The sequence below is a fragment of the Morus notabilis genome, unplaced genomic scaffold (genome assembly GCF_000414095.1).
Source record: "Morus notabilis unplaced genomic scaffold, ASM41409v2 Scaffold454, whole genome shotgun sequence".
NCBI classification, from domain to species: Eukaryota; Viridiplantae; Streptophyta; class Magnoliopsida; order Rosales; family Moraceae; genus Morus; species Morus notabilis.
The window spans coordinates 268659-280919 of NW_010365165.1; the positions used below are offsets into that span (position 1 = coordinate 268659).

General features: G+C 34.2%; 1 protein-coding gene across 2 annotated transcripts in view; it reads left to right on the forward strand.

Annotated features, from left to right (window-relative positions):
* Positions 1-7789: 7789 nt before the first annotated feature.
* Positions 7790-12261, forward strand: part of LOC21393287 (CTL-like protein DDB_G0274487) — a 6999-nt gene continuing 2527 nt past the window's right edge. The window contains exons 1-6 of one of the 2 annotated variants that reach the window (XM_024171809.1): positions 7790-8183; positions 8273-8733; positions 8858-9041; positions 9142-9387; positions 9474-9590; positions 10529-10762. In XM_024171809.1, the coding sequence (XP_024027577.1) occupies positions 8118-8183; positions 8273-8733; positions 8858-9041; positions 9142-9387; positions 9474-9590; positions 10529-10762 (1308 nt within the window). In that variant the 5' untranslated portion in view covers positions 7790-8117. The remainder of the gene's footprint in view (positions 8184-8272; positions 8734-8857; positions 9042-9141; positions 9388-9473; positions 9591-10528; positions 10763-12261) is intronic. The other variant, XM_024171810.1, reaches the window with a different exon arrangement.

The window sequence follows — 12261 nt, forward strand, 5'->3', positions numbered from 1 at the left end:
GGAACTGAATAATTGATGACTGCTACCGCAGAGAATTTAAAAATAGATATGCAACTAAGTATTACTGACGCTAAGAAAATGTTAGAAAAAGTTTTTAGTTTGTATGAAGCAAAATATAGCACAGGTCAAAAAGAATAGGGAACTTCGTCGTCAACTACCAGTTCAGGGCCTAAAGGATCGTCGTGGAGTTTCTTGAAGAAGAAAGAGAAAACGACAGGATCGTCCTCAACACAAGCGTCTACGGAACTAGTCAAATATTTTGAAGCAAATTTTGTAATCGATGACGACAAACTAGACATCTTACAGTGGTGGAAGAGTAAGACAGATCGTTTTCCAACACTGTCCATAATAGCTCGTGACATTCTGACAACTCCAGTGTCAACGGTAGCATCGGAGAAAACTTTTAACGTAAGCAACTGAATTCTTGACGAGAAGAGAAGCAGAATGCATCCAGATATCTTGGGGGGACTAATGTGCGTTAAAGACTGGGAAGATGCCAGAAGATGAAAACAACAATACACAGATGATTCGATGCAAGAATATTTTTCTAACTTAGAAATAACAGAATCTTCTAGAAGCACTTAGGTTTGTAATTTACTATTCCTAGCTACTGCACTCTTTTTTCCTTCGCTAAGGTTTTGTCCCGATCTCCCCACGGGTTTTACTTAGCAAGGTTTTTAACGAGGCAGTCATTTATGTGTACTCATAGTACGTCAATTTAATAAAATCATATCTTTTGGCGCATTTGACATTTTTTTTAATTAAATTTAAAAAAAAAATATAAGGGCCGGGGCCGGCCCGTGAAGGGCCTGGGCCTCGGCCCAGCCCTGGTCCTTATGGACTAGGGCCAAAGGCCTGGACCGGGCCTGAGTTTTTCTTCTCAGGCCCGGCCCAGGCATGGCCCTGCACTGTGCAGGGCCGTGCTTGGCACGGCCCAGGCCCATGATGGGCCTGGGGTCAAGCGTGCCATGCCGGCCCGGCACGACACGTTTGACAACACTAGGCCACTATAACTAAATTCTCAGCAAATCAAGGTTGGTATTATAACTCCTGCCTTAGATGTTATCGACAGCTAAAATAGGCGGGAACCAATTGATGGTGCGATAGCCATGGAAACATAAAGACAACACCATCTCCATGGTAATTAAAACTATAAATGTACTATAATTAAAATTTATTTACTTTGATTAGAAAAAATAAATACTTCATAACTTAAATTATCTATTATCTTATAAATTACAGGTATAGACTAAGCGCATATTGAGGATCATATTGGAAACATGGATATTATCATATTTGGCAGAGTATCACAAGTCTTGATAAAAAAACTATGCTCAATAACAATTGACGAAGGATTTACGGACCCATTCACAATCCCACTAATCATCAACCAACTAAGAGGTGAAACAAAGATCTTCCAAATATATTTTCAAAGAAAAGGACCTCAAATTACTACAATTGTCTCAAAAATATTTGTAGAAACTGAATTGATAACAACACCACCACAAATATCAATACCTGCAACATCAACTACAAGGTAAAACATATTTACTCATCTTTATTAATTATATAATGAAAAACATATTTCTTACTTTAAATACATATTTAAACAATATTGTACAAGCTTAGCCCCCGCTCAAGAACAACAACATCAATAGATCCGCATACACCAGACGTAAAAAAATCAGCCACCAGGTAATACATATTTGCTATTTTACATTATTTATAAATAAAAAATAATACTTATAATTTTAAATACATAGTTTATTAACCTTATATTATTACAGTTCCAAGGGCGAAGGAATAGAACAACCAAGAAAACATGCATAAACTAGGTAACATAACTACTTCTAAATCCTACTATTTCTAATTTTTCCAATTACTAATACTAATAACTTTTAAAATTTATATTTTACAGTTGAAAAAAAAAACAGAGGGACCACAACAGCAAAGAAGAAGAAAAAGTTATATATATATATGTTGGGAATGGTGTCCTAGAAGCATAAGATGTAATATGATATTTATTATTTATTTAATAAAAGAGTTTATTCATCATTTTTATGTGTATATATTTGTGAATATTTTATGAATATCAATGAAAATTCCATGATTATTTATGTGACCTTAAACATTGTATATAAGTATTATATACGAGAGGATAATGTTTAAGGATAATAATAAAAAATATTGTTCACAATGAATTTAATTAAAGTTTGGAATCTTTAATTAAAACATTATTAATGCATGTCATTCCCATTTAGAATGGAACGGTGTTATCCGCACTGTTAATATGGTGAGATATTGAATGAGTGTATTTCGTATAATGAGATTATGTGAAACAAGGACACAGACACAATATGAATTTCTAATAATTTTCGTTAAGTATAAAAATTCTAATTGAGTCTACCGATGGTCATATATAGAATGGTCTTAATCCTGAGTTCTTAACAGATTCCTATTTATGGATTTGTGTCTTTTGATTTACTCGGTACGGATTCTGAGATCCTGAATCCCATTCCTTGTATTTTGGAGACATGATGAAGTAGGTAGCTGAGAATGTTATTATACGAGATGGAATCCATTCCTTCTTGAGAAAGAAGTAGATAAATAATTCTCTTGAGGGTTGATTCGGTACTTGGACCAGTAGGAGCCCCGATTCATGAATGTGTTTTATGAATCACTGTCTATTAGAGAATCAATGGTACTCAAAGATAAAGATGTAATTAGAGAGGTTAACGGATTTACCTTGGTCTAATTATGAATTATTTATGGAGGATTGATCTATATGCAGTGACTATATCAAATGGACACTTCACAGTTTAGAAGTAATTTATATCTATAATTTTGAGAGTGCAATTCTAAGTTTATAGTGGAGTAACTATTGAAATTAATAGAATTAATTAATTAATTAAAGTGTTTAATTAATTATTAATTTTATTAGAGTTCGGGATTATAGGTCCATTAGTCCCCGCGTCGTCCTAGTAATTCTACCAGACACAAAGGACAAAATGAGAATTTTAGAATTACAGAATTCTAAAATTAAACACTCGAAATAATTTATTGAGAATTAATTATTATTTAAATAATGTGATTATTTAAATTTAAATTTGAACACATCTAGATTTATCCATTTAAACTTATTTGATAAGTTGTTCAATTTAGAATTCAAATTAATTTAAGTTTGACTTAAATTGAAATTTGAATTTGAGTTAAAATTGGACTATAGGATAAAGGATGATTTTCTCTTCATTCCCTATCTGCAAATTGGCGCCACACAGAGATGAGAATTCTCTAAGGTGGTCGGCCACACTAAGGATAAGGGAATGAGAGATTTTGTTTCAAATTCAAATAAGAGATAATTAATAAGCTTTATCTTGGACATAGAGATTGGATTCCTTTTAGAAGTTTGACTTCTACTCTATAAATAAGAGAATGATAGAAAATTGCGCGAGACAATTTTTGAAACAATTTTTTCCCTAATTTGAATATGGTGGCTGAAATTATTCTCATAGAGTGAGAGGGAAAATTTTTCTCCAAAAATTCCACATCGTGCATGCGTTGGTGTTTGTGGAAATTTGAGTGTTTATTCTAACTCGTTTTGTCTCATGTGTGCCCACACACACGTCTTCATGGATTCTAAAAATTGACGTGGAAGACATTGGTTTTCTAAACACAAAGCTTTGGAGCAAGGATTGTTTGAGGTCAAAGAACTCAAGTTATCATCCTAATCGGCCGCCGGGTATTATTCGTAATTGAGTTCTTAATAAATAAATTAATGTGATTAATTTATTCGTCCATAAATTAATATAATCTGTAGAGTATCTCAGATGTTTTATGAAAATTTTTGTTATACACGATCCTCCTCGCTTCCGCATCCGAATTCGATTCGGAGACCAACAATATATATATTGTAAATAACTTTATATGACAATATATTATATATATATATATTATAAATAACCTCATATTATATATATATATTTATTGTAAATAACTTCATATAACAATGTCCTATGTATATATTCATGTATAAATATACATAAATAATCTATTTCTATTGTATACAAATTATTAACTTTTTCTAAGATATAAAATTATCTCCTACTGCAATGCGCGTAAACGTGCGCGTCCATGGATAGTCTATATCTATAACTAGTTATAGGGGATTAGACACAAATTACTATTTAAATTTTAGTTAAGTTATTTTGTCTTCTTTTAATGTCACTTGTCAAATTTTAATTGGGTGCTTTCTTTAGTGAAATGCAAGTGTTGTTACGTAAATAGTTCATCCTTTTAGTTTGTCACATGCCTGAATAGTATATGTGGAAAAAACGAGCTCACGTGAATCACCATACAGGTAATCAAACACTAATGGAAAATGGTTGACAAAACCGCCATAGGTTGTGTTCTAATTGACTGATTGAGAACTGTGGCAGGGCCCACCTGATGCATGTTTGCTGCTCCACTCTCCTTTCTACGCGTATTGTTCACGCACGCATCAAGGTCGTTGATAAGTTTATCTGACAGCCAAAATAATTTCTGATTTTATTTTTTTATTATATTTATTTATTTTGAACTAATTTGGGGTCTGATTTTGTCTGTTTTAACACCGTTTTGCACCAAAATTCTGATACTGCTAAAATAAAAAATATTATGAATAATTTGAATAAAAATAAAATAAAATAAAAAAGCACTAAAATAAAATAAAATCACACTAAATTAAATAAAAAATAATTTAAAAATAAAATAAAACAAATATAAAACACAACAAAATAAGTTAAAATTATTTTTCTATGTTTTAGTTATTTCTCACTTTTGTCTTCATTTCTTTTATGTCATTTTTTTTTAATTATTTCTCACTTTTTTTAAACAACAATTTATATAACTACTATTTTAAATGAATCACGCACGCGAAGTGCGCGTTAAAGACTTGTACTCTTTAAACGCGCATGACTTTTATTTTTATCACTTATTCTTGATTAATATCTATTTTAGTCAAGTAATTATATTAATAAAATGGTACTAATCATGAATAAATAATAAAAATTCAAATTTATACATTTTTAAGAATAAGTTTAGTAATTTTAAAAAAAAAAAAAAAAAATCTTAGATCTGTTAGGTTGGACAAGGGCCAATAGTCATAGTTCATTTTACCACAAACGTTTTGAAAACAAAATTAGGTATATAAACAAAAAAAAAAAAAAAAAGAAGACACTTAGAAGACGACCAAAGAATCATGCATAACATGTTTTGTTTAAGGAGGAAGTGCAACGCCGGCTCCCAAGCTTGTCCCTACTTCCTCCATCCTTATCCTCTAACAAATTGCTTCATATATCTTCTAAGCGCGTGCACGTACGCACCAATGAAATTTTGGTCATTACCCCGTTTGTGTGCTGTCCTTGCGCTTCCGCCCAATAAAAAAAGTCGTTGCAATACACACCGACTCCCACGAGTAATCCACCACAAGAAAAAAAGATTAGTACTGTTTTTCTCTCAAAATCAGTTTCTATTTATAATAAAAATTAATTTTAGTGTTTAGTAAATCTCACTAAAAATATTTTTTAAAATTTTTTTAAAGAATTTATAGTTAAAATCAGAAACAACTTAAAGACAACTTTAACTTTTAGATTGTGCAGGAATCAACATAGTATAATTAATAAAACTTTTATAATACCCATATGATATTATAATTATAATATGATATTATAATTATAATATGATATTATATATGATACTATAATAATATTATAATTATTTTAATAATAGGATATTATAATTATAGGAATTGTCTCCAGTCCGGTATCCGGACTGGAGCGACACTTGTTCATTTCTCTATAAAACATGTATATTTCTTCTTTAGAATGTGTATATTTTCTCTTAAAACATATACATTTCCCTTTATGGCAAAATATACGATATATACATATTTTAAGATGAAATATACACATTCTAAAGAAAAAATATACATGTTTCAGAGAAAAAAATACACAGTCTGATGTCGGATTGGAGACTTTACCTGTAATTATAATATGATATTATAATTATAATTTTATAATAATATTATATACTATATTAATTTTTAATTATATTATAACTGAAATATTATTATTTTTTTTGTAATATTATAATATGTTTTATAATATTATAATTATATTAACCATTTTAATGATATTATTATATTCTATATTATTATTTATTTAATAATATTTTTATTGTATTATAACTTATCAAACGCTATTACATTGATTTTAGAACTAACACAGCTACTATAATTATAGTTTACCAAATACTCAGTTGTTTTGTGTAACAGCTGTTTTTTCTTTCAACACAGTTAAAAATAATTTTTTTAAAATCTATATCAATACCAAACTAAGCCTAATACCTTAGAAGGGCCACATGTGATTTGTATTTCAATAATACCTTTAGGATTTTGTAGAACAATTAAAAAAAATACCCAGCATATTCTAATAAAAGTCACCACTTCATTGAAGAAAATGGTTATAAAAATCACCACTTCATTAAAGAAAATGCTTATAAAAATGTATAAATATATTAAGAGATTTTTCCTCTTTTTTTTTTTGAAAACAAAGAAGTGCTTTAGATTTATCTATGTTTTTTTATGTAAGTGATGTAATCAATGACAATATCATATACTTGCATGCCCTAGGTGAAAAAGAAAATAAATGTAAACGCGGCGTGGTAGATATAACAGCCGTTTTAGTTTTCTATAAAAGAAAATAGAATATGCAAGATAAAGAACTCTTTTGTTAAAAAAAAAAAAAAAAAAAAAAAAAAAAAAAGATAGTGAAGGTCTTACTGTTGGTTTTTAAAAGTCATCAGTTCATGTTCATTTATGCTATATACCATATAATCAAGGCAAATTTCTAACTAACTTTCTTTTGAACGTGTCCTCGAGCATGTTGGCTTGCCTTAAAATGGCTTGGTTCTCTTGGAGCTAAGCCGAAGGTGTTGGATTTGTGAAATCAAAGGACTCTTTAGCAGCGCAAGTGATGAAGTTATATTGACTGTAGAACTATGCCTAACTATTAATGCAAATTGGATGATGGGGCTGACGGTTTCCCCCTCTTACTCATTCTTCTTTTCCTAATACTAACCAAACCTTGAGTTATTGATACGCTGCATTTAGCGTCAGAATGTTTCACTCTGTGTGTATATACATTGGGGTTAATAAAATGTTACAATTGAAAATTTCTCACTTCTCTTTTATATTGGTTTAATTTATAATTCAGAGTAGTTTTTTATTATGCATTATAAATTTTTTAACGTGAATACTCATTCATCATAGTGTTGAGAAATGAGTCCAATGACTAGAACAACAGTTCCACATTTTCTGCCGTGCAAGTAAATTTGAAGGAGACGTTTGGTTCATAGATTAAAATTAAGTGATTAAAATTATTTTTAATTTATGTGTATTTTTTATAAAAAAAAAATACTATAATAAACTATGAATCATGATTCAAATCATGATGATCGGGCCACACTCGCCTTCTAAAAGCGCATGGGTCAGCTGACAACTCCACTTCCCGTCTAAACAAGAGAAAAAACCGAAGCCCGACGGGGGGGCCCAAAAAAAAAAAAAAGGGGAAATTTAGGGAAAGAACATTCGCATCTCGCAGCGTAGTCAATAATAAACTATGAATCATGATTCAAATCATGATGATCGGGCACACTCGCCTTCTAAAAGCGCATGGGTCAGCTGACAACTCCACTTCCCGTCTAAACAAGAGAAAAAACCGAAGCCCGACGGGGGGGCCCAAAAAAAAAAAAAAAGGAGATATGTAGGAAAGAACATTCGCATCTCGCAGCGTAGTCACTCTTTTGTGTCAGCATTAGCAACTCCAACCAAACCCACCACCACCATTACCCATTTAAACGCACTTTCTTACTTCCATTTTGCCCCCACCACTTCTTCTTCTTCTTCACTTTTCATTCTAATCCTCATTATTATTCTTATTATTATTGTTCTAACATTAATTACTATAAGAAGTTTCCATTTTGACCTAGCCCTCCATCTTCACCTTGCTCCTCACGTCTTTTTCTCTTCTCTCCTTTGAATTTACATACGCGGCAATGCTTGAATTTCCGTCTCTCTCGCCATGAACGACTCTCGGAGCGCCTCCTCCTCCTCCGCCGACTCCGCCTCCATCGCCACCGCCGATCAGGTAACAAAACTTTAAATCTTTTCGCTAATTCTTTGTTCAATTTCATGTCTTTTGGGGAAAGTTTATTTTGTTTGACTATGGTGATTTAGAATGTAGGCCGTAGTCGGAGGAGTTCCGATGGCAGTCAAACGCTTGGTTCCGAGCCGTCGCGGCGGTGGCGCGACGTTTTTTGGTTGGGGATTTTTGTCATACACCTGGTGGGCTTGGGGTTTGTCCTTGCGGTTCTTGGGCTAAATAGGTTTAAGAAAACGGATAGGTTGAAGATAGATAGGTATATGGATCGAGTGTTGGAGAATCGAAAGGAATTGACGGAGACGTATTGGCCCTTCTACGCTCTCGCCGGCGGGGTCGGGGCTGTTCTTGGGTGGACTTGGTTGTTGTTGCTTGGTTCTCAAGCCAATTACATGATGAAGGTCTCGGTCCACATTTTGACCACATATCTTGCTGTTATTAGCGTTTTGTGCTTCTGGGGCGAGCAGTTTTTCTGGGGCGTTGCATTCGCGATTGGTGCCGCGTTGCAGTTCTTCTATGTCATATCTGTCATAGAAAGGTATGAGCTCGAAATTTGAGTTTTGATATGCATCGTACTTTTGAGTATGTATTTGGATTTGGAATGGTATTGTGGTTGTTTTGTTTTTGCTTCTCCTGTTTTACTATGTGTTTTCATTCAATAGACTTCCATTTACGATGCTGGTGCTACAAAAAGCCGCAAAGATGGTGTGGACTCTCCCTGAAGTTAGGCGGGTGTCGTATGCATTCATGGTTGTTATGCTTCTGTGGATGGGGTTATGGTCGTTTGGAGCAGCCGGTGTTGTTGCTTCGAGCATTGATGATGGCGGACGCTGGTGGCTTCTTGTGGTGAGCTGGCAAGTTTTTCTCTTTATTCCATCTGTTGGTATTGGGATGAGAATAGCTTTGAAGTGCCATTAGAATTTGTCTTTGATTATGACTTTTGCAGCAATGTTGTGCATCAATACAGGTTCTCTCGGTAAGCTTATTTTGGACAGGTGCAGTCCTTTGTAATACTGTACATGTTATCGTATCTGGGATGGTGTTCCTTGTTCTTATCCATGGTGGGCGCGAAGCGTCTTCTGTGCCTCCGAATTCCTTGATCAAGTCTCTACGTTATGCTGTGACTACTTCATTGGGCAGCATCTGCTATGGATCACTCTTCACAGCTGCTATTAGGACACTGCGGTGGGAGGTAAACATGTGTGCACTTTTCTTTTTTTTTTTTTTTTTCATATTCGGAGAATTATTTTGTTTTTGAAATTCTGGAATATATTTCAGATCAGGGGAATCCGTTCAAAGATTGGCAACAACGAGTGTCTACTTTGCTGTGTTGATTTTCTTTTTCATCTTGTGGAGACCCTTGTTCGTTTTTTCAACAAGTATGCTTATGTACAGGTAGTTTTGTTTTTTCTCTGATTGTAATCTCTGTCAATTTAATTTTTGGTCAAATTAACAAATCTAACCAGCTTTTGTACAATCAAGCTGGAAGAAGTTGCAGAATCGGTCTACATAATAGGTCTGCTTTACTTAAACTGTTGTCCTTTGAAGTTAGAGGGTTTGCAACATCTTATTGCTCAACTTATTTAATCCCCTAGACTTATTGAATTGACTTCCAATCTTTATCGCTGGAAATGAAATTCTTATTTGGTATGCTCAATCATCTCTGTGTAAGTGGCACTTGCTTAACAATTCAATTGGATCGGTGGGGGTGGGGGTTGGCAACTAAAGAATCAGGGGCGTTGAAATGTTGTTTCAAACCAAATTGGGATGGCTGCCAATGGTCATGAATAATAGGACACGACATGATGACAATGCTTATCAGCACATGCACACTATGTAGTGGCAGAATTGAATTATTTGACTCAGTGCAAGCATGTTGAAAATAATAGTTGCTGGTCTTGACTTGTAGAAGGGGTTCATTTTCTTCTCATTAATAGCTTGTTTGGTTGGAGGGAAGAGTGGGAAGAGGGAGAGGGGTGAGGGAATAGAGATTAGTGGAAGGATTTTGAGACCTTTGGTTGTTTGGTAGGAGTGAAAAGAGAAGGGAATGGATTAGGTGAGGGATTTCAAATCTTTCAAAGAACGGGACTCCATACCTAAGTCTAACATGATAAGAGAAATGTCTTTTCTTTCCTCATCTAGTTCATATGCCTTTCATTTCTACTTTCTTTTCCTCCTACGAAACAAAGGCTAGGGGTTCCAAATGAGGAGAATGAACTTGTTAGATTCTGATTCTTGATGTTCATCAATTCTTACAATATTAAAAAACAAAAGTACATTTCATTCTTTATTCTCTGAAGTTTTCTAATTGTTATCATTAACCTCCTCTTTAGATAGCAGTTTATGGTAAAAGCTTTAACCATTCGGCAAGGGACGCCTGGGAGTTATTCCAGTCAACTGGTGTTGAAGCACTTGTTGCCTATGATTGTTCTGGGGCTGTTCTACTAATGGGCACTTTATTGGGTGGACTCATCACTGGAACTTGCTCAGGAGTCTGGACATGGACTAAATGGAGCGACCGGGTTATTATGGTTGGTTCTACTGCAATGCTAATGGGAATGGTCTTGGTAATTATCCCTCTTCAACAAAGTTTATCACCCCTTTTGTTCCTACTTTTCTGTTTTGACAATTTCTTTCATCTGAGTTCTTGTTTGTTTTGCCTCGGCCAATGCATTCACACATCTATATTATTGTTCCGAATTTTTTTTCTTTTTGTTTGTTTGTTTTTTTTTTTTTTTGATGAAATTCCGAATAAAAGAGTTTGTTTTATTATTTGCATGTGGTATGTAGAGCACGTTACACCTCCGCCTATGCGTTTGTATAGCCGGTCCCAAGTCCGGGTAAAGGATGAGGGTTGCGGTAGGTTGACGGTCAGCGTAAAAATAAGTCACTCATGGATTTCACTTACACATAATCTGTTTGGGCGTTCCCTACGTGCGACGCGCTATGCCAGGCCTCAGGTATAGTGTTAAATAGGCAATGGGGGTCTTCGCACATTCATGGACGTGTGCAGGGGGAAAAGCGAGCCCATGCACCATGTCGGGCCCCGGATATGGTGAAAAATATGCAAGGGGAGTCCTTGCACATTCATGGACGTATGCAAGGGGCAGAGCTAACCCGTGATAGGAAAATTCGTTTAGGTAGTTGGAATGTAGGTTTTTTAACTGGTAGATCTATGGAGTTAGTAGATGTTATGGTAAGAAGAAGAATTAACATTTTATGCTTATAGGAAACGAAGTGGACATGAGAGAAAGCAAAGGAGATTGAAAATTTAGGACACAAGTTATGGTATACAGGTTGGGAAAGGAATCGCAATGGAGTTGGTATTCTAGTGGACGAAACTGTAAAGGATGACGTAGTTGAGATTAAGCGAATAGGTGATAGAATTATTATGCTTAAATTGATACTAGGAAATAAGTTCATCTATGTAATTAGCTTACGCTCCACAAATAGGATTGGATGCATAAACTAAAGTCAAGTTCTGGGAAGACATGGATGGCTTAGTGTGTGGTATAAACAATGAGGATAGCATTTTCATAGGAGATCTCAATGGTCATGTTGGTAAGGATAGGGAAAACTTCGAAAGGATCCATGGTGGTTTTGGTTTTGGAGCTCGAAATGAAGAAGGAAATTCTATTTTGGAATTTGTGTTGGGACATGATTTTATCATAACAAACACATTTTTCAAAAAAAGAGATTCTCACTTGATTACTTTTAAGAATGGGAGGAACTTGAGCCAGATAGATTATTCTCACAAGGTATAGAGAACGTTCTCTATTTAAGGATTGTAAAGTAATTCCTAGAGAAGTACTAGCAACCCAACATAGGTTAGTGATCTTAGATGTGTGCATTAAGCTTTGCTATAGAAGGACTAAGATAAACCACTTCCCACGAACTCGTTGGTGTCATTTGAAGGGAATAAAGCAATTGGCCTTTAAAGAGAAGTTGTTGGAGGAGGCTACTTGGTCATATATAGGTGATGTAAATACTATGTGGGATGTCATGGCCAACTGCATTAGAAAAGTGGCAAAGGAGGTACTAGGGGAATATAGAGATAGAGGCCCCC